Source organism: Aspergillus sclerotioniger (assembly GCF_003184525.1).
Source record: "Aspergillus sclerotioniger CBS 115572 chromosome Unknown BO94scaffold_3, whole genome shotgun sequence".
NCBI classification, from domain to species: Eukaryota; Fungi; Ascomycota; class Eurotiomycetes; order Eurotiales; family Aspergillaceae; genus Aspergillus; species Aspergillus sclerotioniger.
Window position 1 is genome coordinate 61,838 of NW_020290993.1, and position 24,639 is coordinate 86,476.

The window sequence follows — 24,639 nt, forward strand, 5'->3', positions numbered from 1 at the left end:
GGTGTATGAGCTAAGCGCTGCCTGCGCTAATGTTTGTGATTGATTGATTGATCATACGATTTTGGGCGTCGGGAACTGGAACCCGAGTCACTTGCCTGTGCGTTGGAAAGAACAGACACTGGCTACCACTGGCCCATTTCGTCGCTCGAAACGCCATTGGTAGGCTTCTGTTCAATTCATCGCATTCAATTTGCTTTCGCCACATTGTACTCCATACCCAGTCTGGGATCCTTAAAGCCGTGCTCAACCCAGCACAGCCCGTCTTATTCCTCTATGCGGATATAGTTGATCCCTCTTGCCAACAGACAGTTGTATGCATACCGAGTTTATATAATTCAAGATCGTGAATCGTCTATTCTCCGGGAGCTTCATCGAAGTAAATGTATATACAGGACGTAGATATCGTCGTCAAATCCACAATGAAACCCCCGCTTGGTTCTAAATTGGTACACTGATGCATCGCACTTAGGCGTCCAAAAGAGGGGGAACCTTCTCCACGAGGTATTCAACAATGGCGTCGGGGCCGCGCTCGACCTGAAGACCCTCCGGGATAGCGTGCAGCTTGATGTCGGGCTTGATCGACCGGGCAATGGAGTGGATCTCGTTGGCTTGCTCGGCGGACCACATGGAGGCGCTGAACTGCAGAGGAAGTTAGCCACGAGTGATCGAGACAGTAGCCACTTTACCCCACAATGAGAGACAGGAACTTTTACTTACCAGGACATCGGGCATGTGCTGCTTCACCTTGGGCTCGACTTCCTCGATCTCTGTCCGGGTTCTCGTGTTAGCACTGCCAGATATGCAGTTCCACAAAGTCATATAGACCACATACTCTCGCAGTTATCAACGTGGACGATGGTGTAACGGTCCTTGAGGGCTTCAACCATCCGTCCGATGAGGCGCTTGGCTCTCTCGGGGGCGGTGTTAACCGTGACGAGGTTGAAAGGTCCCTTGGGGGCAGACATTTTGATAGACTTTTGTATGATAATTGCTGAGTAGCTTGGAATAAACGTTGCGACTGCGAAGCTGTTTGCTTTTAAACGGAGAACATGCGATCTCGCAGTTCAACCGGCACGACATGCCGCGGGCAACATCCCCACGTTAACGTGGGGAAGTGGGCTGTTTAGCGTTTTCGCCGCCGGCCTTCGCCCGAGGCTCGGAGATGGAGGGAGCTCTGGACTGAAAGAACAATGAGGGGAGGAAGCGTTGGAATCGAATGAGACTGGCTGAAGTGGCTGCCGAGGAGAGGTCGGATCCCACCGGACGAGCCCCTCCCACATTGGGAACCCCCACCCCGCTGCTGGCCGGCCACCAGAATTGAACCCCGCAACGATATCGGGGATAGAAATATCCCGTGGCTACAAATTGACCTAGTGCACCGCTTTGGTTCTCGGTTATTCATCGATTTATGTGCCCCCTCAATCAAATACATCATGTCGAAAGTCGCTTCTACCTTCTCGCGTACGTTTCCACAACTTTGCAGCTGCAGTTTCGTTGCTAACGCAAACCAGGCCTTGTGCGCTTCATCCCCAAGTCGAACCCTTCCAAGGTCCTGATCGGCGAGCCCGTCGATGCCTCGGTCGACGTGGGTTTGGCTGTCTACCAGGGCAAAGATGTCGCTGTGCGCCCCTTCTCTGGAAGCTCCGTCCTCAGCCCCGGCGAGAAGACCGACGCGACCGAAACCATTGAGCGCATTCTGTCCCCTCTGGCGCAAAGCGAAGTCGGCACGATCAGATGCATTGGGTTGAACGTGAGCTCGCCCTGTCCGCAGTACATCAATGTAATCATTGCGCAAGAGAACTGACCAACAGCACACAGTATGTCTCCCACGCCGCAGAGATGAAGCTGGATATTCCCGAGGTTCCCACTCTCTTCATGAAGCCCTCGAGTGCTCTCTCAGGCCCGTGGCCCGCTCCCACCGTTCTGCCCAAGCTCACCCAGGTTGATAACACGGGTGACTATGAATCAGAGATGGTCATCGTGATCGGCCGTGATGCGAAGGATGTTAGCGAGGCGGATGCTCTGGATTACGTGCTTGGATACACTGCCGCCAACGATGTTTCTAGCCGGACCTACCAGATGAACCAGAGCCAATGGTGCTTCTCCAAGGGTTTTGATACCTCCTGCCCTATCGGTATGCGGTTTCTCATTCTCCAGTTGACATCCCGATATATGCTGACAAACCGACAGGCCCTGCCCTTGTCTCTGCTGCCCTGGTCCCCGATGCCAGCAAGCTCCACATTCGTGGATCCAAGAACGGAAAGGTCCTTCAGGACTGCCCCCTGACGTATGAACTTATGCCCGTCCCTTATCTCATATCACGAACTAGAGCTGACCAGCAACGCGAACTAGTGACCTGATCTTCAGCGTGCCCAAGCTCGTCAGCTTCCTGTCGCAGGGAACCACCCTGCCTGCCGGTACCATCATCTTGACCGGTACTCCCCCGGGTGTTGGCGCTGCCAAAAACCCCAAGGAGTTCCTCAAGCACGGCGACGAGTTCGCCGTCGAGCTGCAGCCGCACGTCGGTACTCTTATCACGAAGGTGGAGAACCAGGCCTGAATATGAGACTGGTGGGGCTTACGGGTTATAACGAAACACATACAATACATGAGGCCAGAATAGCATAGAGCTGTATATACTGGACGGATACCAATGAACAGGTTCATTGATCCAACCTCTACGGAGTACGGAGCACTTACATACGTAACCTGCAAGCCACGCATCAGCTAGCTAACAAGTCCTAAACCCATGATGCAAGGAGCCATCACATTGTCGCAATGCTCCGAAAATCACCCCGAAAATCAGACTCAACACCCACACCTCCCACACCCACACCCACACCCACACCCCACGCTGACTCAGATCCCCACAAACCACCCTGCCTTAGTACCTCACTGCATAGCGCGTACATATGCAACTGTCAATCAACTGCAATGCTTAAAAATCAACCACCACCTCACCTCCTACAAATCCAACATCATTTCCAAGAAAAACATACAGAATATTTAGACAAAAAAACCAACAACCAAGAACCCACTACCAAAAACAAACACCCGTAACCAATCCCGTATAACCAACCCTTTCCCCCCTGTGCCCATTCCATCCAAAAACCCGCTGGATAAAAGAAAATCTCGCACCCGACCCTACGGCGGAACGTACCCCCCTGAATTCCAACAACAACCCCGTACCAAAAATCCCATATGCCGATCCTAACAACCAAGATCAGTCGATACCTGCATCAGGGTAAATACTTATCCTGGCGGAGTAAATCTATTCCGCTAATAGCGAGCGGCCATGACGCAGCGCCGAACCGGGGAAATGTCGTAGGTAGTTACTAACTTCCGGGATGAACCTTCGAGGGAAAGAAAGGCTTACTTGGGGCAAAATGGTAGTAGATCGTAGCTCATGTGTTGTGTAACGTAGTGGCTGTTTATCTGCGAATAAGATCTTTTATCGTATAACCATGTAGAGGAGTTTTTGTATAGATTCTAAGCTATGGATAATGGCTTCAAGTAGATAGGTACAGTAACCCCCCGTAGAAGTAACCACCCGGTAGTTGAAAGCACCCGCGCCGTGAATCCTTCCCGAGCAAGTAGGTACAATTTCGGGCGGCCGATCGGGCAGCCGCCGTCCCAGCACTAGACAATGTAAGCGTGGGCTGACACTTCGCTTTCCCGATGGTATGGTTTGATGATATCGGATGGGCCGTCCTGTCGGGAGTAATCGTTGTTGGCACACGACGCTGTATCCATTCCTATGGAAATTAGATTAGTATTAAATTTTCTTCCCTTTTTTTTTTCTCTCTTTCACTCTGGTGGTGTGAGTATATAACTCTTCGGGCCTGGCAGGGATAAAGTCTTTTTCCCGCTTGGCTTGGCTTCTTTTCTTTTTCCCTTTTCCTTTTGGATTTCATACTATCTTGTTGAATTTGGTTGCTTGGATTTGGTCAATATCAGGTCTTTGCATTGCGTGGCTTTCAATTCGTTATGCGTCTATTTACATGGTCGCTCTCGCCGTGGCTGTTGGACCGTGGTCGGATCTATGTCTAATGTCTAGGATTCTATGCTTGATGATGTTGTCGCCGTCTCCGATGCAGCACATAACCCGTCGCAACAAAGGTGGTTCAAGGATGGAAGAGAACAGAGTGAGAACGGAAGGAGGTTCGTGTCACCAGCTTATTCCTCAATCGGTGGACGCCAGGTCCGTCCCTGCCAGTGCAGGATGAGGATCGGGATAATACTGGCACCTGCAATGAGCCCGGCGCAGACTCCAGCACTGGCCGCTACACCAACGCTTTCAAACATGGATGGAAACCTGGATAACACCGATTAGCAATCGCAAACATCAGTCGGTACAAGGCCAGTCTCGACTCACCAGAATGGACCCAGAAACCCCCATAATTGCCGCACCAATGTGATGTACACACCAACGCTGCCCGCTTCCTTATGGTAACAGTCCACGGCATACGTGATGAGGACGGTGGTTACAATCTGGTTGCCTCCAGCGCAGATGGCGATTCCCACGATAGGGGTTACGTTCCAGTGACCTTCCTTTGAGTTCTGGGTGCAGACCAGGAATACTATCAATCCCACAATGCAGAGGGTAAAGCCGATGTAGCTGAGCCAGAGTCGGAATTCGGGCTCGGGCTTCCGCTGAATCCTCTTTGCACGCATATTCATCCAGCGATCCGACAACACGCCTCCGAGCTGTTCACCCATAACAGATCCGATGATAGGACCGATGAACTGGAGCCCCAACTGTTCGGCATTCAGGTCGAATTTGGATTGCAGCAAATTCGGTACCTCAACAGTGGTCATTACGTTGCCCAAGCAGAACACCATGGCGTAAGCGGCGGTGGGAATAGCAACGCAAGGATGCGTGACCATGCCTAGAGGTCTGAAGAATTCCTTGAATGATAAAGGAGTGGGGTCAATACGTCGAAGCTGAGCATACTCTCGCACCCAAGCGGGTTGATCAGGGTCCTGATCGCCCCCGATATACCGGGTCTCTGGTCCCAGAAAGAGATACAAGACAAACTGAACACCGTTGATCTGGTAGTAAGGAGGTTGGTCAGCGACTAATCTTACATTGCACCGGTAAGTTTTCTGCGACCAAGGAGACACTCACTATCGCCAAAATCCAGTAGATCCATTGGTAGCCCAACCGATACGTAACGAAGCCAAAAATAAAGGGCCCGCTGGGAATTCCCAGCGAAATCAGCAGTGTCCAAACCCCCATGTATCGCGCTCGGTCTTTTTTGAACGTCGTCTCCATTACCACTGCACTTCCGATGGCTTCCGCAGATGTTAGCACTTGTTCCAACAGGGTGGAAATTGGGTCTTACCCGAGGCGGGTGATATGAAGAAGGCCTGCAAAGCCCGACAAACGGCAGTGGACGCATAGCTAGTGCTTTCCGCACATCCTACGTTACAAATGAGGCTGCAGATAAGGGAAAGGAGGAATACAGGGCGGCGTCCCCAGCGGTTCGATAACGGCTTCCAAAACACCGGTGCTATTCCCAGGATTGCAATCTGAATGGAGGTCAAATAACTCGCATCGTTAACCGTAACGCCAAAATCGGTCGCTATTCTGGTGAAATGGTCAGTAAATGGGAAGAAACTGAAGGCCCCACGAGAACTTACGTTTCGTACGCGGGAATGATGCCTGCAGCCGCGAAAGTGCCCATGCAGGCATGGAATGCTACTAAAAGAAGATTCGCAACTTTCTAAGACAGGTTGGAAGAAACCATCAGCACAGTCCCATCAATCATGACACCTTTTCTGTTTGCAGGGGCGGCTTTCCAAGATCACCTACCTTCCAGGATGGCCAATTGTAAGGATCCGCAGGATCCATACTAGGAATGGGATCAAGCTCCAGCGTGCCATGACGTTCCATCAGATAATCACGGTGTGCCTTTGAAAGGCGAGAGGCCACTATATCGGCATACGTCGATGGAATGCCTGTTTCCGTGCTCTCTACAAAGTCGACATCTTCTTTTGAGGGTGTCTGGGCATCTACCCCCGTGCGAGATGGGTGCATCTCCATGCTCCCAGACATATCGTGAAACAAAGCCCTAGATTGGGGGCCTGTGAAAAAATGGTAGGGTTGATGCTTTTTGTGTCACGCAACACTCTCGATGGGTTTATGAATTGCAGGCCCTTCCAAAAGGCTGTAAATAGGGATGGAGGATGGCAGAGGAGGAGAGGAATGGGGTAGGGGACCCAATCTGATGCCTGAGAGGGAACAGCCGTGTCTCCCTATGCAAATGGTTCACAACGTCCTCACCGGAGGGAAGAGGGAGGGTTCCACGCTCACCTGGGGGTTGACCTATCATCGGGGGGCTAAGGGTACCCTTCCGGGGGATGTTCAAACGAGTAACGAGTCCCGCGAGTTCCGCGTCCTGTTGGGGCGACTCGTGGGGAAGATGCGGAGGATTTCCTACGGCCCAGTCCAGTCACAGAAACAACGATTGTCACCGTATTCTGTCATCTGGGATAGCGCAGGATTCATTCATTGGCCGGGCCAAGCCAGCAAGCTCACCATCGCCGCCAGCTACAACATAACCGAGGGCCCGACTCCGGAGGGCCCGGGGGACCCAAAATCCAGAATGGTTCTAGTAGCGACCCATCGGTAGGTCACGTCGGGGCGGGATAAATCTTTGGAGTGGATGCGCCCCTTCCGTGGAGGAGACATGGCACACACACCAATGTTTCGCCTCCTAATCTCGGTTATTGCGCTGACTAGATTTGGGGTCAACTTTGCCGAGTAATCGGGAATTCGACCAAACACCAGCATTCAGCCATCTACGGACGATAACTGCTCACGCAGATCCCTGTACGATGATGAGATCCAGGTGTACTCCGACACTCCTTTTTTTATGTCTGCCTAGGAGGATCTGAGGACTGGGTACTGTGTAGAACCCTCCACTTTGTAGGAAGTGCATGAGTGCATGCAGTGGCTCTGCGGATGTAAGGGGAAAGAAAACAAGGTCTGATCCGTCAATTTGTGGGTTTGGACTGGAGATACTTACAGGATGCCACTAGGCAGGGTTAGGGAGGCACTACTTGGGCCCCGGTCGTACTTGGTAGACACGGGGTCCGGAGAAGTAATCTGGAGTACGAAGCCGCCTCTAGTCGGTCGGAAAAGCCGCTAGCGAGTACCGGCGCCTGACAGGTAAGGGACAATTGACAATTCTGCTACATACTACATAGTACGACCTAGGCCACTTCCCCCTCCCAATGATGCCGATCTCTCTGTATCCATACCGTACCGTGAACCCCCCCCGGTCCACGTGCCAAGGGCCAAGGCAACAGCGTTGCCACCAGCTGCCCCACAACTCATTCCTTCTTCTCCTCGTCCATCTCGTCTCAAAACCACCCGCTTAGATCCTCTTCTCCACGAACAAGCCATTCCCACCCACCCCCTCTCGCCCCTTCTTGTCCGGTCTGTTCTATTTTCTAGTTATCACCACAATATTGTGGTGGCTGGCTGGTTGGTGGTCTCTCTGGCTTCTGCTGGCTGTGTACATCGTGGATGGGTTGTGTATCGTTATTAGTTGAAATCTACTGGATCTAGATCTATCTACTACTATTTATATGCCCCTGTCGTCATGCCACAAACCACAACTCCTCCCACCACAACTCCCACCACCACATCGGCGGTGAAGACGCTTATCTGCCGCGTTTGTCAAAAGGGCTTTTCCAAGGCAGAACATTTGAGGGTAACTTGCCCCTAGTGCCAATCCCACGGTGTGGAGACATCACTAATGCTGGCGGTAGAGACATGAACGTTGCCGTAAGCATGCCGCCATTGTTGACACCCTTTGCTTGGACAGACATGATCGCCACTGCATTATGCCCTAAAGAAAACTAGAAGGGAGTAAAACCGATACAGAACCGGGGCCGCTAAACGCATCCCACAGTATCATTTATGCAAGACATGATGGCTGACTTGATGGCGCTAAAGATACGGGATCGAAGCCGTTCATCTGCAAAGAATGTCGGCGACCTTTTGCCCGCCAGGACGCTCTTACCCGCCATGAGAAGCTGCACGTCCGCGCTGCCAATGCCAAGCAAGCACAAGTGCAGCAGCCATCGGTGCATGTTCATCCGCAGACAACATCTTTAGATGCTCTTCCCTGGGATGCCGGTCGCGCCCCGGCACCGGCCGTTGTCTCTACATCGGCACCCGGCCAGGCATGGGAAACATCCCAAGCCGAGCAGCATCCGGGTCTGCAACATGCGGCCTCCGATCTCGACTTCGCGCTGATCTGGCCAGATTCGGAGAATTTATTCCAAAGTATAATGTCCTCGGATACAACGGATCAATGGCAGATGCCCTTGGGTGCACTGCCCTTTCCGCCTGTCGTACAGGATGTAAATGGAATGAATTTCGGGTCTCCAAACTCATTCGACGATAGGGGATCGTCAATAGGTACCATTCCCTCGGGAGGTAGCCATCAGGCTGTGCGGGACGTTACTGAGATGGTGACGAGTTCTGTGGGTTGCTCTAGCCTTTTTGCTATCATCATCCGTTGCTGATATCCATAAAACTACTAGTCATCAAGCGTCACGGCAGCAATTAAAGCGACCTCGATTACATCAGTCTTCTTAGACGAATGTCTGCATATGTTCTTCGTTCGATTCATTCCAACATTCCCAGTCCTACATCGAGCAACCTTCGTTTTCCGCGAGTGTACCCATCCTCTCCTTCTCAATGCTATGGCCTTGGGCTCGTTATACCTAGGCCCGAAAGACTCTGTCGCCAAGGGTGAAGCTTTATGGCGCTTGGCCCATACTGCTATTGCAACATCTGTACGTGCGGCGAATGTTGGTCTAAGATAACATGCTTACACTGGTCTAGTGGCAATCACTGATAACCCACCGCGGTCCATATGATGTCTGCAAAGGCGTCCAGCTCCTCATCACAGCCCTTCTCGGCCAGATATACGGCGCTCTGTCTAAGGTGAGTCGAGATATTGTTGTCACACTTGACTTATGGGCTGACTGGTTTGAACTATAGAATCGAGTTATCCGTACTACAAGCCAAGTCTTCCGGCCGCTGGGCTTTCTTTGGGCTAGACATTGCGGGATGCTGGACTGTGATCCTTATCCAATGGAGAACATACCCTTTCCAAACGCGCCTAGCACGGAAAAAGAATACAAATGGCGAACATGGGCGGCCCGAGAAATCCAGCAACGGGCATTGCTTGCCTATCATATTCTAGACGGCCTTGTTGCTCAGATGTCTGGAGACAGTGCATCTACTCGGCATGTTGCCAACCCCCTTCATCTTCCAAGTAGCGAAGCTGCGTTTGACGCCGGGAATGTCGATGAATGGATTGCTATCATGCGCACTCACAAAGCAGAACAGCCTTCCTTCCGGCTCGTGTTCCGATCCCTTTTCCCTCCCATAGGGAGTTTTCGACCCCTGGATTACCAGTTCTCTGCTTTTGCACTACGCGTTGTCCTAGAAGGCCTGCAGTCTCTTGTTTCAGACTCAGACGAGAGTGATCTTGCCGCTGTGGGTGTTCCCGGTCGCTCGGATGTTCGGAGAGCATTGGCTCAAGTACACGAGACTATTACCATGAGTATTCATCTCTCGGCACCGGAAAGGCTCGAGGTGCTTCTACGCTGGCATACGATATGCCTCGACACCATGATCAACTCCACAGTGCTCTGCAGGCATGTATGTTCGCGTTACGAGATCGCTCAGCATGTCTCTGGAGGTTCTCGGATGATCAGGTCAGGGTTCGATATGACCAAATGGGTCAACACCGAGGATGCCCGTCGTGCTTTGCTACATGCTATCGCCATCCAAGATATTGTCGAACAACTCCCCAGAGGGAGGGCCCATGTCATCCACATGCCAAGCTCTCTTTTCTCGGCCACGACGATCTACGTGGTCTTCTCGCTTGCTGGGGTGGCAAATATACATCTTCCACGCACCATTGTCTGGCAGGATGCGCTCCTCTCGCGCGCTGATCTGAATCTTGGGTGCGAGAACATTCGGCCTTCAAATGGTTCTGAGACACGGCGATTCGTCGAGGAGGGCCGCACCGACTCTCCCCCTGGCATGGGAGCGGTGCGCAATCTGTTGTATGAGATGAACTCGTTGCAGAAGTTATTCCGCTGCATGTTTTCCCAGTGGGGCATCGCCCATGATATGGAGGAGATCATCGACCAATGGATCACTCTTTGCCATTAGGTAGTATTAGACCTGTTCTTTGAGCGTGTTGTATATAAAGCATTTCTGGCGTCGGGTCTTGGTGATCATCTGGACACAGAGTTGAACTATAGGGGTTGGTCTGGCCTCGTTCCGTATATCGACTATAATGCTTTCTTCTTTACCGTGCGTCGTATGAGATCTCTTTTTGTATTTGGAATCGAACGTATTTCCTTATAGAAAGTAAGTAGTATGTATTGGAGTTGGCTATTAGACCATGTTGATGCTCATTGTGCTTTCCCATCTTCACATGTCTTCCCCACGTCCACTCCCCACATCCTGAATCCTGACTTCTTCTCTCGATTCCACTTTCCAGAACCCACCACCCTTTCTCCACAATTCCCGACTTCCCGATTTCTGGCTCATGGTCGACCCTTTCTGAAGTCTGAGACTAATCCTGGTTCAATGCTCCAGGTCTCCCCACGGGGCTATATACTTGGCAGTTGGCGGAGTGGTGCCCTGTGCAGCGGGGTCTCCATGGTACTACCCCAACACCGTCATGTTGTGACCCCAGGATCATTCCCGGATTAATCACGTCTAACGCGTTCATACTCTAGTACAACATGACTCCAGAGACCCTGGCTTTCTCAACTCCGTTGACAACTTACTGTGCTTGGGTCATCGTGATCTGCCTCACTATGGCCAAGATTTTGGAGAATCTCCACGCAGTTTCCGCCAACGACGGAGCACCTAACAGCTAAGAATCTCGAATCTCGTATCCGCTGAGATGCTGTTGGTTTGTGTGATAGCTTTCGATGCGGCGGAGCGGGAATTCCTGAAGGGCAGTGCATCAAGCTACATCCTGCTGTCCGTTGATTTAAGTAACTGCGTGGACGGACCGTTGCACAGGCAGGGAATAAAGGTGGGAAGAACCATGAGCTAGACATGATCATCAAGTCTGGTGGTAGTGCTGATTGGCTTCCTTGGACCCTTGGGGCCCAGGGCTGACATGCTTGCACCTATCAGCATCACCGTTTGGCATATAAAGGATGGTTTCACGCTGTAGGCTTACAGAAGGGTCTCATGGCTGTCATCGCGACAGTTGGAGGCATGTTGTTCGGATTTAATATCTCATCAATGTCCGCAATCATCGGGACCAATCAATACATTGACTCTTTCGACAACTCACATGGAGTGCGCCAGGGTGCCATCAACTCCGCACTTGCAGTCAGCTCTGTGGTAGGGTCCATCATGGCAGGTTCCATTTCCGACAAAATAGGTCGCAGAGATTCCATTATGCTTGCCTGTCTTTGGTGGCTTGTGGGCACAGCAGTCCAGGCTGGCGCAAATTCATCCACAATGGCATGTGGCGTCGAACCATGGCCGGGTTTACAGTTCAAGCCTGGCAGCAGCTTAGCGGGGCCAATGTCATGACATATCACGTAGTATATGCTTTCCCAGTAGCCAAGTAAGTACTCGAGTCATAGTTTTTCACCCGATATAACTGACCAGCTTCTGCAGTCTAACCGGCAACAGCCTTCCAATCTCCTCCGGCATCCAATATGCCCTCTTCATCGTCTTCACCTCCATCATTTTCTTCTACATCGACAAAACTAGTCGTCAGAACCTCCTAATGTACGGCGCTATCGGCATGGCAATCTGCCATCTCGTCGTCGGGGGCGTCCTCTCATCAGGCGAATACGTCCCCGACGGCGTCGACGGAAGCCTTAACGTCCTGATCCGCGCTCGTGGATCCAAATCCCATACTGTAATTCCCTTTTCCTACTTACTGATCATCATATACGCCTTAGTCTGTCCCCTGTGGCGTGGGTGTACGCAGCAGAGATCTGGTCTCTGGAGACTCGTGCATCGGGCATGGTATGCCATCCCATCCCTTTGGAACAACTACTGCTACCGATACTAAGTTGTTTCTAACATAACATTGAACCAGGCAATTGCTGCCACGGATATTTGGTTAATTAACTTCTTGAATGATTTGTGCCTCCTGGGTTCGCGAATATCACATGGAAGCTCTTCGTCACGTTCGGGGTTCTATGTATTGGTGCCGCATTTCAGGTGTTTTTCACGTATGTCAATCCCACATTCCTACGGTGACTGTTTGTCAGTATGGATGGTAGTGGTTCATCTTTCTGACAAACTATAGACGTCCCGAGACATGCGGCAAGACCATTGAGGAAGTCGAGAAACTGTTCAGCAAAGGAGGACCAAAGGCGTGGCACACTAAGCCTGGACACTCGAAAATGGATGGTCTTATTGAAGAGGCCAGAGGACAGAAGCTGCATGTGACAAACCTTGGACTGAAGGCGGATGAGACAAAAGTGGAGGAGGATGCTGCCCCGCCAAATTCCACTGCCCCGCAGTAATCATTTCAAAGAAGTCAGGATAAGGATGACGGTAGTACCGGAATCCTGGGCTAGATCATACGATGGAGTCGTATGAGACAGTCGTAATGAGGTTCAAGGGCACCTCGGCAGTTGTGAATCTCACTGGCAACTCAATGCAAAGGAGGTGTCACTCGAATAAAGCCAAATTTGTCCATTCTATTTATTCTATATATGCTATATATGCGAATATGCGAATATGCAAAATTCCCCAAACTAGGTATATCAGACAGTAACCAACATAAAAGCATGACTTCCGAGCTCCAATGCAAAGGGTATCTCTAGGGCAGTTTGATGCTCATGAGAACGAAGAAAGTGCACAAACGACCCAATTAGATAGAGCAGACATTCCGGATAACGTAAGTTCAGATGATAGACGATGAGGGCATAAAGTTGGAGATGAATAAGCTGTAAATGACACAGAACCGCCCAATGAAGTAGAGAAAGTGAAATCGATACGCTGGAATCGCTTAACGGTTAACATGTGCTCAAATCAGTGCATTATTTGTTCTTGATTCGTGGGTTCATCCATTCTGATCAAGGCTTTAGCAACCGCCACCCCGACGTCTTTGAAAAGATCGCGCATAATGGCCTCGCAGCTCCCGGGAGAGTCCTGCTGTTTTGCGCCCTGACTCCGGAACCGAGCAGACAGTCGGTCAATAAGTTTGCCGAATGTGCTTTCGAAGTAGGTCTCGACCAGTTTCCTCTTGAGATGGGCGTTGTCGACATGTTCCTCAGCAGGGGGGCTGCCAGAAGGGTGGCTCCCAGGATCTACACGGAGGCGTCGGGCGGGACGCTCAGCAACAGGATCTTCTTGTTCGCGAGGCCTCTTATTTCCTGCGGAGGGATCGGGCAGTGCAAGAGACGGTTGAGGTAGAATAACCTGGGCAGGAATGGGCTTTTCGCCTGCAGCAACCTCTGGCTGTTGCTCACCAGGCTTCATCTTCTGGGACAATCGAAGCCGCCGACGTTTCAAGAGAAGTAACGCTTCATCAATAGGATTTATGACCGGATTCGTCGCCTCTCCCGCCCATGCTACCATGCGTTCCATCTCCTCCGAGTGCGGGAGACTCCTGAGCCAGACCCAGACACGGTCAATTTTCGTCGACTGCTGCACTAACCCCTGCTCGGGTAAGGTTCGGAGGGGTTCCGGGATCTTAGGGGGCTCTACTCTCGCCACTACGGCGGCAGATGCCTGAGGGGCGTAGTGCTCAACGGTAAGCGGCAGCCCCGAGTGACGCTTTTGCTCGTTGAGTCTTTCCAGCCATGTGTTAAGCTCCTCGAAGACCTCGTCGGCGATATCGATGTTCGGACAGGTCCGACCGTCGTCATACGCCGACCAATAGGCGTGCCATTTGGTCACGTAGGTTTGCATGCGACGGCGACATGACTGCCATGAATAGCGGCGACCGGTTCGCAACTCGAGTTTGTTGGCAATTTTGATCCAGAAGCTTTTCGGATGGGCGTTGGCATGTTCATCACACATGGAAGCGGCACATAGGTTGACCAGGCACAATTGCTCGGGGATAGTAAGTTGTTTCCCGCGACCGGTGGTGACAACCTCCACCGTAGTTAATTGATTAAGCGAGACGGATGCCTGGTGGAGGTCCTTGGAGGGGAAGATGACGGGTTTCGAGACCGACAGGGAGGGGTCATTCTGGGATTGCGGTGTGCTTCGTCCCCATGGATCGTGGTCGGGCCGCATGCAGTTGGGGTTGACACCGTTGGGAAATCCGAGGGGGTTCATGGCTCAATGTGTGTTGCGGAGGGTTCCGGGATCCTCATGGAAACGCTGGAACGAGGCTGCAGGGCCCAGCAAGTCCTCGGGGGTGAAGAGAAAAGGTGAGGGGAGGAGAGGGAAGAAGAGGGGAGGGGAGGGAGGAAGAGGGAAGAAGAGGCAAAAGCAGCGGAGGCGAAAGAAGATGAAAAGGAAGCGGAAAACGAAAAGGAAAAGGCAAACTGGAGCAGGTCCCCGAACTGGAAAGCGCCGCCCGCGCCGCGTCCGCGTCAGCCCACGTGATCGGGGTTGGGTACAATCCGATCAGATGGGCACGCATGGCACGATTCCATGGGGTGCCCCCTAATACCCTAGTGATCATACGAGATAGATAGATATCTTCACGATATGATGATGCCACTAGAAAGAAAACTAGGCTAGAGGCATCTTACATACCTCGTAGACCCGTAGAAGAGATAGATCTCCCAATTGCAGACAGGGGAAGTGGAAGTACTTTACGGATCGGCCGCGTATCATATTACCCGATCGGGGGATCGCCTCGTGATTTGGCTCTCAGCTGTCCGTCTCCTCTCCTTAGTCTCCCTCCCTCCTCTACATAGTCTTGACTACTCCGTACTCCTCCTCCGTACTCTCTCGCTTCTCCTCTTTCCACCCGCTTCTTCTGCCTAGTGCCTCGGTTCTCTTCTTAGTCCCTTCCACTCCCCTCCTCCACTCCCCAGACCATGATCTTCCTCGGGACGCATATCCGCCCGTTCCGTCGCTAGATCCATTCAACCGATGTGATGCAATGCATTCCGTGCATCGCGGTTGAGCTATGCTGGCTCCCCTCCCAGCATTCAGCGGCCATGAATGCCCATCTTGCCCATCCTGCCCCTGCAATGGGCTACTAGTCTTGACTATTGAGGTCCAGCCTGTGATCGTCGCTAGTGAGTTGGGCCAACCCATGGCTGCCTCTCCGCCGTCGGACATGATTTGTCAAACCCTGGGGGGGTTAAGGTGGTACATCTGGTACGTGTGAACCTACCCCGAGTCTTTTCTTTCATGTCATTCGCCATCTGGGGTAATCCAGACTCTTCGGATCCCTTACGTGGAGCAACGTCAGGTCAAATAGGCCTCCCACCCATCATTCTTGTCCTCGCGTCCCCATTTCTGATCAACCCCCAAGCATCAACCATTTCCCACCTGCTCTCGATCCAGGATGTCATCGCGACAACATCCCTGCCTGCTGGATGTGGTTTCCTCCGTGTCCTCTGTGCCGGGATCCCCGAACCAATTCACCGTGAAGATCACCCGCGACTGGTGCACCCAACAGTACGTCCGTCTGACAGCCCTATCCTTGCTTCATCACTCGACCCGCTGAATTGACCAGACTAGCTCTGTCCTGGGAGGTTTTTTGACCGCCATCATGCTGGCTGCCGGTCAAAGGTTCCTCGACCAGGAACTTGGCGCAGCCCGGTATCCCGACCCTGTTCATGCCTTTGTACAATTTCTACACATGGCCCATCCCGGCCCGTCAATCATTACCTGCACGCTGTTACGAGTGTCATCTAAGCATTGTGTCATCCAAGTCGAACTAGCACGTGCCCCAACTTCTACAGAGGACTTGGACTCCCTTCCAGTCGCTACCCTTGGTATCTTCACGTACGGCGACATCCGAAAGGAGAAAGGGCTATCACAAGAATCTCGGTCGACCATCACAAGACCACCTCCAGACCGGAGAACCGAGTGCGTTACAATCAACGACCCCGTCGTCTACGCAACGCCCGTCACCGCAAAGATGAACTGGGTCGCGCCGCGATCTCCAGATGGACTCTGGGGCCATCGTCTCGGGGGCCACAATCGCGAGCTTTGGTTATCCTTCCGCGATGGCTCCAGATTATCGGACATTTTGCATCTAGCGTATCTCTCGGACCTGGTAAGTCGCTCCGCCAACACCTATCGTTCCAACCCGAGCATAATCCATGCTAACCATCTCCGCGCTGTAGCCGCTCCAGCCGCCAGCTACTCACATTCCCGATTTCTACACTAAATACGCTATCTCCACCCTCTGTTTGTCGATCGAGTTCAAGAGACGGCCCGACCCGTCGACGGAATGGGTGATGATCCGCTCCAACTCGAACAAAGTTTCCAATGGTCGGTATGATGCGGCTCTCCAGCTATTCGACGAGAAGAACAACCTCCTAGCATTGAGCCATCATGTTGTATTTACATCTGACTTGAAGCCGAGACCGGCTCGGATGTAAGCTGCCGCCCGTATACCTACTGTCTTAGTTCCAGTTGCATTACCCCAAATTGGGAAGAATAGCGTTATGAGCGAGAATCCAAATATATATACAGTAATCCTACCACTTTATTACTACCACAAAAACCGTATACAACCTGAAAAATACTTGAGAAGGCACGAGATTTTCTTCCGTAGTACAAAGTCTACCCGGTACAACATGCCATAGGGCTCAGGGCTCAGGGCTAGGGCTTTCCCCAGCACTGGATACGGTCACCAGTCTCCCCCATTAATTCATTAGTTCACAATAATATATTCTATTTACCTCTCTACAAAAATACCAATATACAAATACTAATAGCCTACATACCCAGATGATGACTCCCGCATGCAGCAGCATCCCGTCCCATATGCACACCTAACGCATGTATGTACTAAATAAGCAGGTACTTAAACGTATACGAACCGGCCCCGAGTGATCTATCACTTCACGATACAAACATACCCCACTTGGCGCTGGAAAAACCATGATTTTTCTTTTCGTTCTCGGGGAATGGGATTGTGGATCGGATCGAAGGGAAAAGGTTGGTTGATTTGTCGGGTTATTCGGTTGATGTATCATATCGCGGCTATTAACAGCGGGAATGTCGGAGGGGGAAGAAAGGGGGTACGAGATGATAAGAGTGATGATAGAATATTGGAAATAGGGAGTAGGGAATAGATAGAGAAGGAAATTGGGAACACAGAAAAGGTATAAAGAATCTTAGATGGTGGAAAAACCAGCACCGAAACCAAGGAAGGGAAGATGGGGTGAAAAATATATTGAAAATAAAAAGATAGAAAAAAAGTTTGGAAACTTTGAAAAATGAGCTCAAGTCATGCAACACCCCCGTAGATATCATCTATATCGTAATCTGAATTCACGAAAAAGCCGCCCATACTTGTGTTGAAAGGATCGGTGGTCAGGTTACTCGGTGGTGGGATTGGGGCGACGGTTTTTGCACGATCGGCCTCGTTGGTGGTGGTGTCCAGGAGAACACTTTCTGTCCGTTCGGGTTTGAGTCCATATCCATTCTCATTGTTGATACCACTGTATGAGAAGAAAGTGTTACTAGGCTGAGGAGGTTGTTCGACTTTACCGATCCTAAACGATGCAGGGTGATCGATAATCTCGATATCATCTTCGGAAGACGTATCCACAATGGGGAAGACAGTCCGAGAATCAGTTTTGACCGCAGGCCGGATCGTTGATTCCAACTCCATGAAGTCGTCGTCTATCGTTATTGCCTCTATTGCGGATCCTCCGTTTCGGGCCGCCGGTCCGCTCCTTGTAGGTGTCACTAGATCCAAGGGTCTGGGGAAGACTTTCCCCCGGGACGACGACGAAGATGAGGCTTTTTGAATGCCGTTACGGGGCCCTCGTGGTGTTCGGGGTGTAGAGAAGCCGGTGCCTGTTGTGGATTTTCGTGCTCTAGGGAGGTCGGTGATGCCACCACGTTCTCGGGTCTCCTTTTGAAGCTCTTCGGCTAGGATGTGACATCTACGCAATCGGCCGTGCATTGTGTCGTAGTTCGCTCCTTGGCCGAAGTATATGACCATGGTCTGGTAGTCGATCTGTGAAGTCAGATTGGGAACTCATGGTGAAGGGTGAGATGTTGGGGTGAATACCTTGAGAGCTGGGTGGGCCGCAATGAGGGCCGCGATCAGTCGGTCGGTGGGTTCTGGTAGTTTCCAGTTCACCATTTTGCTGTGAAGTCTTTGCAGTTTATTGAGATAGAATGTGATGTATTTGGAGGGGATCGGAAATTAAACAGCCTGGAGTCATGGATCTGCTTGTCAAAGCAAGTAAATAACGGAAGTATGGCGTTCAAGGAAGACAAGAAATCCCAGACATCTAGTGAACTTCAAGTCGAGGTAGTGATTTTTAACACACAGCCCCTGGGGTAGAGTGGAAAGTCGGGCCCAATGTAGGCAAGGTCATCTGTGGAAGGGCCCAGAACCCAAGAATTAGCTACTTGACTTTTATTGAGGTGAGCACAGAACACACTCAAATCAAGAGATATGGAGGCACCTCACTCTCTGCAGCTGTGGAAGATGGCACCAGAGTTTACCAGGTCTGTGAACAAGAAAGGAACGCTGGCAGGTGGGGGGGGTTGATGTGTAGACTGCATATGATGCACGCCAGATCTGACTGGAAGATGTGAGTAGAAGAGAATCCTTCAGACAGCACCGATCGGATGGGTATGAAACAAGTCCTGCATGGACCCCACCACCACCACTCAGGCCGGGGAAGCACACCACCACATCCGCTGCACTTGATCCCAAGCCCAGAGATGATAGATGCAGGAACAATTTGATCACCATCCTTACACCGCCACCGGACCAGTTCAGTGGGGTTCGTCGCAGGGACGAGACCAGCACCAAAACCCCCAGAGACTGAGCAGACCGCATGCCCGATTCCCGGCCGGGATGCGGCGGCCAACCCTGAAACAGGTACTTAAGTGTTGTTGCTCGGAGACTGAATTGCACTGTCTCCCACAGTTATTCACCAAGTACGCGACGCGCAAGACAGGAGTATTTTCTCTCCCACAGCACTTCCCTTCACGCCCTCTTGTCTCCCCATCCACAGTCCTTGTCTCTCTCAAGACCCTCTTCGCACTCTCGTCGTCTCTCCTCTCTCCACACTCCTCACTCTACCTCACTCTACCTCACTAAACAGCTCTCTACCACTGTCCTCTACTCGTTCTATCTCCTACTTCTACAATAGAATCCAATCCCCAATTCCAATCCGCAATCATGCGCTGGACTCCTACCAACGACCAGCTCGTAAGTCATATCCCCAACTAACGCGCACCCTCCCAAACCCTCATCTACAGACCAATACTAACCTCCCATCCCAGCTCCTCCTCAAAATCCTCGAAACCCATGACCTCTCCGTCGACACCAAGCGAGTCGCAGCTGCCTGGCGTAAGCCCTACCCCCACCCCCCCCCCAAACCCAACCAAGCTAACCCACCTCCCAGCCATCTCCGAAGGCGAAGACCGTCCCACCCCCCGCGCCATCGCCGAACGTCTCGTCAGAATGCGCCAGGCCGCTCGGGCCTCCGGCGGCGTAGACGCCCACTTCTCCATCGGCAAGGGTATGAAGAACAGCAGTCCGATAACCACACCCCGCAAGTCACGCAAGACCGGTACTGCGTCGACTCCCGGCTCGAGCAAGCGTAAGCGCAGCAAGAACGATTCCGATGAAGAGGAATTGGCAATGTTGTCGTCATCATCGTCGTCGTCTTCGCCTGCCGTTATCAAACATGAGAATGGAATTGAACCTGATACTCCTACTAAGGGGAAGATTAAGAAGCAGCTTGCTATGAGAACTGCTGCGGTGGCGGGGAGCAGTAGCCAGGGTTGGGCTGTGGGGGAGCGGAAGGGCAAGGTTGAGAGAGCGGTTATGGCTGCTGGAAATGTGAATATGATGGAGGGACCTGGAGGATCGCCTACCAAGCGTGTGAGGAAGGCTAGTGTGCTTCCGGCTGGAATGGTGAGTTGGAAGAGTGATGATGATGAGCCGGAGGTGGAGAGCTCGGCTTCGGAGTATGTGCCTGAGGTGGAGGTTAAGGGGGAGGAGGTGGAGGTGGATGTGGAGGAAGATGCTGAGTATGTTTGAACTTTGGGGGTTGAACTTGATTTGACGCCATGGAGGCTTTCGGGGTTGGGACTGGCTGGTGGTGATGGTGGTGGAATTGCCCAATGTATCTTTTATGAGATTGTTGATTCTTCTGGGCGGAGGTGGATCATATTCCTGGTTTTTTCTTTTGCCATGTACTTAAATTACCAAATGGAAATACTCACGAACTACCCGGCTGCAAGTAAGTAAAGAAATTCCGCTCGTTTGCAGAAAGCTGGATACTAGCTATGAAAAAGAAAAAACACGATCTTCACGAAGGTACAAACCATCCCCAAGACCGAACCGAACCGAACCCCAACCATCCATCCACCTTAAAGTATCCAGCTAATAAAAAAACCCCAATCAATCCAGACCAGGCAAAGTTTCAACAGACCAATGAACCGGCCAACCCATGTCCATTTCCATTTGCGAGATGATATCAAGCAGACAAGCCAGCCATATCAGCCACATTGGTCTCCTCGGTCTTGACGGGCACCTCAGTCTGGACCTCCTCATCAACAACAGGCTCCTTCTTGACTTCAGCAGCAGAAGCAGCAGCCAGAGACTCAGCAATAGCCACGTCAGGCACGACCTCATCAGAACTGTCCTCGGCTTCGGTAATCTCGGCTTTCTTAGCCTTCTTGGCCCGAGTCTTCTTGGGGGTAGAAGTAGAGGCTACAGCACCCTCATCGCCCTCAGCGGAATCGACAGTCGTTGTCTTCTTGGGCCGGCCTCGCTTGCGCTTCTCCGGGGTGGCTACAGGACCGGCAGTCATGGTGGCAGCTCCATCACCCAGAGAGCCAGGGGCGGAGTCGGTGGCAGCAGCAACGACCTTTTCTTTGAGGCGCTGGATGCGGTGCTGCACGGCACTGACGGTGCAACCTGAGTGGGAGTCGTTAGTGTCTGCGTCAATGTATAGATGGATTTTTGGGGACTGAAGAAGGGGATTTACATACCGGGTCCCATGTAGTTGGCCAAGGCGTGCATGTCCAGCTTGACGTTGGTGGTGGTCAAAATGCCAACGAGCAGCTGGGGTTTCAGGATGTTAGTATGGACTGGCTTGGGCTTGGAAATGGGAGGAGATGGACATACCTTGGCGTCGGCCGTCTCGTTCCAGGCCATTGGCATTTTGACGGTAAAAGTGGTTATGGGTTCTCTTTAACTTGAGTGTGGATAGAGTTGGAGCGGGTTACAACGAGGAGAGATGGATGTGTTGCAAGAGGGACGGCGAGACGAGGATAAGAGGGTGGAAAGGAGATGATGAGAGAGGAGAGGGGTGGAGGAGGATGAGGAAGGGAATTCAGGGAGAGCAGAGTGAGTGTTCCTTTTCACAGGTCTGTCTGTGGGTTGAAGTGGGGGTGAGTCAACCCTCGCATTCACATTCACTCGCATGAAGCACTAGTCGAGGGTGAGGGGAATGTGTTACTACTAGATTGGGGGATGCATGTCAATTGTTTGGACTAATAGAGTAAATGGCTTTAGCAGGACCAATAGTGTCATATACTAGGGACACTCGGTAGAGGCGTGGCGCTGTGGTATCATCTAGAGGCTGAAGATAAGATGTAGAAGTCGTGCAATGAACGGCATACAAGGCAATCAGCCTGCCCGCTCAAAGATAAATTGGGTGTGTCCCTTCGTATGGTAGGAGGAGAAGTAGTCGTTGTACCTCAACTCCTCGCGGCTCTTCCGGGCCGTTTTTAAGTCGTCATACTGTCGGAATACTCGGCCGATGGTTACATACAGCTCGCAATACGCAAGTCTACCGTGCAAGGCAGTCAGGACAGCTCAAATCGATATGGGGGGAAACCTACGGCATCCCAATGCACTGCCTGGACCCCTTGCCGAAGGAGAAGAGGTACTTGTCCATGGTCTTGCTCGTAGCTGGATCCATCCATCGGTTTGGATCAAATATCTCCGATTGCGGGAACAGGTCTTCGTTATGGTGCATTGTCCACGAGCTCATGCTAACGACAGTCTAGAGTATACCGTCAGCGTAGTTGGGGCCAGGGGTACATTGCCATGTTTCGATCCATACCCCGGCAGGAACATAATATCCATTGAACTCAGCACCGGATTCGGGTACGACTCGAGGGAGCCTACCGGGGACTCCACATGACAACCTAGAATGAGGTGAGCGGATTTGTTCTCCGAACACCGAGCAGGGCAGTTACCGAAGAGCTTCCTTGATGACAGCGGTCTTTCAACATTAGCTAAAGTCCGACATGGAAGCAATACGAAACATACCAGATAAGGCAGTTTCTCCAAGACCACAAAATCGATAGGCCCTTCTGAATCAGGGAACGTCTGCTGCAGCTCCTCCGTTAACTGCCTGTAGATCTCTGGACTGCGCACAACATTGTAAATAGCGATCGTCAGTGCATTTCCGGTCGTGTCCGCAGCGGCGGCCACCATGATATACGCCTCGTCCTTGAGCTCCTCTACCGTGGGTACCACATGGCCCTCAGCAGCCTCTGGGTGAAGAAGCTGATGGAAGATAGTCGACCGACTCCCTTTCTCGCCCCGATCAACCGCGTCCTTCACTTTGCATATTTGACGACGAGACCCCTGGACATTCGTCAGCCAGTGTAAAAGAAGCTCGAGGCACGACCAACCTCGTGATGCAGCATCATTCTTGATAAGGGCTCACTGATCAGTTTGGCTAACCAGAACGGCGTGCTGAGTGAAAGCTCCTGTAAAGCCGGGAACTGCTGGAAGAACCAGAATGCCGGGCCAAATCCCCGGATCATTTCAAAGAATGCAACCCCAAAGTCCTTTTGACCGAGGAACCCATAGCAGTCGTCAAAAGCATAATCGGTGATGACATCCACGGAGATAGCCCGGAAGCCATGATGCAAGTCAATCTGACCTGTCGACCTGAAAGCCTCCTTCATACGTTTGACCAGTGTGTCCACTTTCTCCTGCACAATATCTTCCAGTTCAAGAACCCTTTTGCGTGAGAAAAAGGGGTTCAAGGCCGACCGCTTCACTCGGTGAACGTCAGGGCTCGGCGTGGTAAAGGTCGCCTTCTTGGTGCCGAACGCACCGTAGAAGTCGGGGTCCTTGCCATACCCTGACCCTATGTAGTATATTTTCTCACAATTTTCGGGATCGCTGAGGTGGATCTCGTCCGGCGTGATACGAACAACGGGGCCTGGGCTTGTTAACTACTGATGCTAATAGGAAGACCCAACACATCACACAAGGCGACGGACATACCATATTGCTGGTGCAACTTCTGAACCTGGAGATAGAATGATCCACCATGCATGTTGTGCCAAAAGGCATACAAATGTGTGGCTCGAGCAACAAGTGGGCCTGGTACAGTGGCTAAGGGATGGAAGAACAGTCGATATACGGCGACCCAGATGCAACGCAGAATGGACACAATGGACAAAACGGCTGTCACGAACAAGAGCATACGGAGAGAGAACATGGCGACCAGACGGATTAAATTGAGGCTACCGCAGGACTATCGAGGGGCAAACTTGGATACTATCATCGGACGGATCACCCGACTGTTTTTAAACGAAGGGCGCCGAGGAGAAGCTCACGAATTGACCGCCAGGGAAAGGGACCGATTGCCATCGACCTCTGCCCAGGTAAGCAGAGGGTACTGCCTCATTAGGAGAAGCGAGCAGACCCCGCAAGGGACTACTCGTGGCAGGATTGGGCGAACAGTCTAAATGTCAAGCAGTCATGATAGGAAGACCGTCTTCACGGTATGGGCCGTTTAGGCCCGAGCAGAAAGTTCCCTGCAGCAGGTCCAAGCATCATGGGTCGCCTCAGCGTCCCATTTGCCGGGAGCAATTGAATCGTACCTACCGGTTTCCATTCCCGTATACGTTCGGCAATCATCAGATAGTACGGATGATGGGTCTTGGTCTATCAGTTGCCTTATGCAGTGCCAGCAAAAGCAACGGACCCAGTGGTTTGGGCCGAAGTCCCGGCTGCAGAATGTCGCCCGGGGGAAAATCAGTCAATGTTATTGGCAAGGGATTGACATCCTTCGGACCTGTCATTGGCAGGGGGGGTCAAAGGGCCATCTGGAACCCCTCTGCAGAAGCCACGGCAATTCATTCGCGGGCAGTTAGACCGGCCGTTGCTGCCAACGGTCAAGTGTCGTCGAGCCACCGGAGCAAAGGTCCTGTGCCCACTGTCCAGGTGATCGGTTCTGACCGATGACGAGTGAGGAGGAGGAGCAGCGGAGGCGGAAAAAGCGAATGAGGGGAAAAGAGATGGGGTGGGGGTGTTGATGGAGAAAGCAAATAATGTACGGAGGAGTAGGTAGTAGTAGGAGTAATGGAAGATGGGACCCAGCCGGGCGGGACAGTCTGAGCCTGGCCGGCCAGTCTCCGCGGACGCCCCCAATCCGTGGGCCCTGACTGGTCAATGGGTCCTACGAGGCTACGAGGTATTTCCGGGTGGAGCTGACCCCGACCGGAACAATACA

The 24,639-nt window shown here is 52.0% G+C and overlaps 12 protein-coding genes across 12 annotated transcripts; 6 read left to right on the forward strand and 6 right to left on the reverse strand.

The window, feature by feature from the left end:
* Window positions 1-42: 42 nt before the first annotated feature.
* On the reverse strand, window positions 43-969 carry BO94DRAFT_483223 (uncharacterized protein). The gene is made up of 3 exons (XM_025608914.1): window positions 833-969; window positions 718-767; window positions 43-639 (listed from the first exon to the last, which is right to left on the reverse strand). The coding sequence occupies exons 1-3, from the start codon at window positions 963-965 to the stop codon at window positions 466-468; spliced, it is 357 nt and encodes a 118-aa protein (XP_025471672.1). The 5' UTR covers window positions 966-969; the 3' UTR covers window positions 43-465.
* Window positions 970-1,361: 392 nt separating this feature from the next.
* BO94DRAFT_562641 (fumarylacetoacetate hydrolase family protein) lies at window positions 1,362-2,668 on the forward strand. The gene is made up of 5 exons (XM_025614303.1): window positions 1,362-1,461; window positions 1,512-1,750; window positions 1,819-2,134; window positions 2,191-2,287; window positions 2,353-2,668. Exons 1-5 carry the CDS (start codon window positions 1,434-1,436, stop codon window positions 2,558-2,560), a joined length of 888 nt encoding a protein of 295 aa, XP_025471673.1. The 5' UTR covers window positions 1,362-1,433; the 3' UTR covers window positions 2,561-2,668.
* A 1,508-nt stretch (window positions 2,669-4,176) lies between these two features.
* On the reverse strand, window positions 4,177-6,046 carry BO94DRAFT_562643 (putative MFS transporter; the record flags this gene model as incomplete). The annotated part of the gene is made up of 6 exons (XM_025614304.1): window positions 4,177-4,315; window positions 4,376-5,052; window positions 5,129-5,295; window positions 5,346-5,590; window positions 5,644-5,726; window positions 5,816-6,046. The coding sequence occupies 6 exons, from the start codon at window positions 6,044-6,046 to the stop codon at window positions 4,177-4,179; spliced, it is 1,542 nt and encodes a 513-aa protein (XP_025471674.1).
* Window positions 6,047-7,311: 1,265 nt separating this feature from the next.
* Window positions 7,312-10,356, forward strand: BO94DRAFT_530809 (C2H2 type zinc finger domain protein). Its single transcript, XM_025610756.1, has 6 exons — window positions 7,312-7,721; window positions 7,780-7,795; window positions 7,967-8,499; window positions 8,560-8,814; window positions 8,864-8,965; window positions 9,023-10,356. Exons 1-6 carry the CDS (start codon window positions 7,611-7,613, stop codon window positions 10,205-10,207), a joined length of 2,202 nt encoding a protein of 733 aa, XP_025471675.1. The 5' UTR covers window positions 7,312-7,610; the 3' UTR covers window positions 10,208-10,356.
* A 946-nt stretch (window positions 10,357-11,302) lies between these two features.
* Window positions 11,303-12,599, forward strand: BO94DRAFT_562645 (uncharacterized protein; the record flags this gene model as incomplete). Its single annotated transcript, XM_025614305.1, has 4 exons — window positions 11,303-11,536; window positions 11,790-11,975; window positions 12,011-12,043; window positions 12,304-12,599. 4 exons carry the CDS (start codon window positions 11,303-11,305, stop codon window positions 12,547-12,549), a joined length of 699 nt encoding a protein of 232 aa, XP_025471676.1. The 3' UTR covers window positions 12,550-12,599.
* Window positions 12,600-12,700: 101 nt separating this feature from the next.
* BO94DRAFT_530810 (uncharacterized protein) lies at window positions 12,701-14,489 on the reverse strand. Its single transcript, XM_025610757.1, has one exon. The coding sequence runs from the start codon at window positions 14,312-14,314 to the stop codon at window positions 13,061-13,063; it is 1,254 nt and encodes a 417-aa protein (XP_025471677.1). The 5' UTR covers window positions 14,315-14,489; the 3' UTR covers window positions 12,701-13,060.
* Window positions 14,490-15,503: 1,014 nt separating this feature from the next.
* Window positions 15,504-16,548, forward strand: BO94DRAFT_456481 (thioesterase family protein; the record flags this gene model as incomplete). Its single annotated transcript, XM_025607703.1, has 3 exons — window positions 15,504-15,616; window positions 15,680-16,220; window positions 16,291-16,548. The coding sequence occupies 3 exons, from the start codon at window positions 15,504-15,506 to the stop codon at window positions 16,546-16,548; spliced, it is 912 nt and encodes a 303-aa protein (XP_025471678.1).
* A 380-nt stretch (window positions 16,549-16,928) lies between these two features.
* Window positions 16,929-18,674, reverse strand: BO94DRAFT_571573 (uncharacterized protein). Its single transcript, XM_025614877.1, has 3 exons — window positions 18,603-18,674; window positions 18,195-18,507; window positions 16,929-18,140 (listed from the first exon to the last, which is right to left on the reverse strand). The coding sequence occupies exons 2-3, from the start codon at window positions 18,267-18,269 to the stop codon at window positions 17,403-17,405; spliced, it is 813 nt and encodes a 270-aa protein (XP_025471679.1). The 5' UTR covers window positions 18,270-18,507; window positions 18,603-18,674; the 3' UTR covers window positions 16,929-17,402.
* Window positions 18,675-19,322: 648 nt separating this feature from the next.
* BO94DRAFT_581269 (uncharacterized protein) lies at window positions 19,323-20,189 on the forward strand (the record flags this gene model as incomplete). Its single annotated transcript, XM_025615391.1, has 3 exons — window positions 19,323-19,352; window positions 19,427-19,493; window positions 19,549-20,189. The coding sequence occupies 3 exons, from the start codon at window positions 19,323-19,325 to the stop codon at window positions 20,187-20,189; spliced, it is 738 nt and encodes a 245-aa protein (XP_025471680.1).
* A 255-nt stretch (window positions 20,190-20,444) lies between these two features.
* Window positions 20,445-21,627, reverse strand: BO94DRAFT_571575 (uncharacterized protein). The gene is made up of 3 exons (XM_025614878.1): window positions 21,282-21,627; window positions 21,146-21,218; window positions 20,445-21,071 (listed from the first exon to the last, which is right to left on the reverse strand). The coding sequence occupies exons 1-3, from the start codon at window positions 21,315-21,317 to the stop codon at window positions 20,629-20,631; spliced, it is 552 nt and encodes a 183-aa protein (XP_025471681.1). The 5' UTR covers window positions 21,318-21,627; the 3' UTR covers window positions 20,445-20,628.
* An 11-nt stretch (window positions 21,628-21,638) lies between these two features.
* BO94DRAFT_213832 (cytochrome P450) lies at window positions 21,639-23,753 on the reverse strand. Its single transcript, XM_025606175.1, has 7 exons — window positions 23,406-23,753; window positions 22,802-23,340; window positions 22,434-22,754; window positions 22,361-22,386; window positions 22,225-22,309; window positions 22,001-22,164; window positions 21,639-21,948 (listed from the first exon to the last, which is right to left on the reverse strand). The coding sequence occupies exons 1-7, from the start codon at window positions 23,620-23,622 to the stop codon at window positions 21,786-21,788; spliced, it is 1,515 nt and encodes a 504-aa protein (XP_025471682.1). The 5' UTR covers window positions 23,623-23,753; the 3' UTR covers window positions 21,639-21,785.
* BO94DRAFT_213822 (uncharacterized protein) lies at window positions 23,754-24,478 on the forward strand. Its single transcript, XM_025606174.1, has one exon. The coding sequence runs from the start codon at window positions 23,886-23,888 to the stop codon at window positions 24,369-24,371; it is 486 nt and encodes a 161-aa protein (XP_025471683.1). The 5' UTR covers window positions 23,754-23,885; the 3' UTR covers window positions 24,372-24,478.
* The last annotated feature ends 161 nt before the right edge of the window (window positions 24,479-24,639 follow it).

Bases quoted from the DNA above. Each gene is read 5' to 3' on its own strand.
- BO94DRAFT_483223 (XM_025608914.1), bottom strand. From the start codon at position 965: ATGTCTGCCCCCAAGGGACCTTTCAACCTCGTCACGGTTAACACCGCC. The intron at 768-832 runs GTATGTGGTCTA...GAACCCGGACAG, and splicing joins CCACGTTGATAACTGCGAGA to AGATCGAGGAAGTCGAGCCC. The intron at 640-717 runs GTAAGTAAAAGT...CTTCCTCTGCAG, and splicing joins AGCACATGCCCGATGTCCTG to TTCAGCGCCTCCATGTGGTC.
- BO94DRAFT_562641 (XM_025614303.1), top strand. From the start codon at position 1,434: ATGTCGAAAGTCGCTTCTACCTTCTCGC. The intron at 1,751-1,818 runs GTGAGCTCGCCC...AACAGCACACAG, and splicing joins TCAGATGCATTGGGTTGAAC to TATGTCTCCCACGCCGCAGA. The intron at 2,135-2,190 runs GTATGCGGTTTC...ACAAACCGACAG, and splicing joins TGATACCTCCTGCCCTATCG to GCCCTGCCCTTGTCTCTGCT.
- BO94DRAFT_530809 (XM_025610756.1), top strand. From the start codon at position 7,611: ATGCCACAAACCACAACTCCTCCCACCACAACTCCCACCACCACATCG. The intron at 8,500-8,559 runs GTGGGTTGCTCT...TAAAACTACTAG, and splicing joins CTGAGATGGTGACGAGTTCT to TCATCAAGCGTCACGGCAGC. The intron at 8,966-9,022 runs GTGAGTCGAGAT...TTTGAACTATAG, and splicing joins TATACGGCGCTCTGTCTAAG to AATCGAGTTATCCGTACTAC.
- BO94DRAFT_530810 (XM_025610757.1), bottom strand. From the start codon at position 14,314: ATGAACCCCCTCGGATTTCCCAACGGTGTCAACCCCAACTGCATGCGG.
- BO94DRAFT_571573 (XM_025614877.1), bottom strand. From the start codon at position 18,269: ATGGTGAACTGGAAACTACCAGAACCCACCGACCGACTGATCGCGGCC. The intron at 18,141-18,194 runs GTATTCACCCCA...CTGACTTCACAG, and splicing joins CGGCCCACCCAGCTCTCAAG to ATCGACTACCAGACCATGGT.
- BO94DRAFT_571575 (XM_025614878.1), bottom strand. From the start codon at position 21,317: ATGCCAATGGCCTGGAACGAGACGGCCGACGCCAAG. The intron at 21,219-21,281 runs GTATGTCCATCT...CTGAAACCCCAG, and splicing joins ACGAGACGGCCGACGCCAAG to CTGCTCGTTGGCATTTTGAC. The intron at 21,072-21,145 runs GTATGTAAATCC...ACTCCCACTCAG, and splicing joins GGCCAACTACATGGGACCCG to GTTGCACCGTCAGTGCCGTG.
- BO94DRAFT_213832 (XM_025606175.1), bottom strand. From the start codon at position 23,622: ATGTTCTCTCTCCGTATGCTCTTGTTCGTGACAGCCGTTTTGTCCATT. The intron at 22,387-22,433 runs GTATGTTTCGTA...TAATGTTGAAAG, and splicing joins TGGAGAAACTGCCTTATCTG to ACCGCTGTCATCAAGGAAGC. The intron at 22,310-22,360 runs GTAACTGCCCTG...ACCTCATTCTAG, and splicing joins GTCATCAAGGAAGCTCTTCG to GTTGTCATGTGGAGTCCCCG.
- BO94DRAFT_213822 (XM_025606174.1), top strand. From the start codon at position 23,886: ATGATAGGAAGACCGTCTTCACGGTATGGGCCGTTTAGGCCCGAGCAG.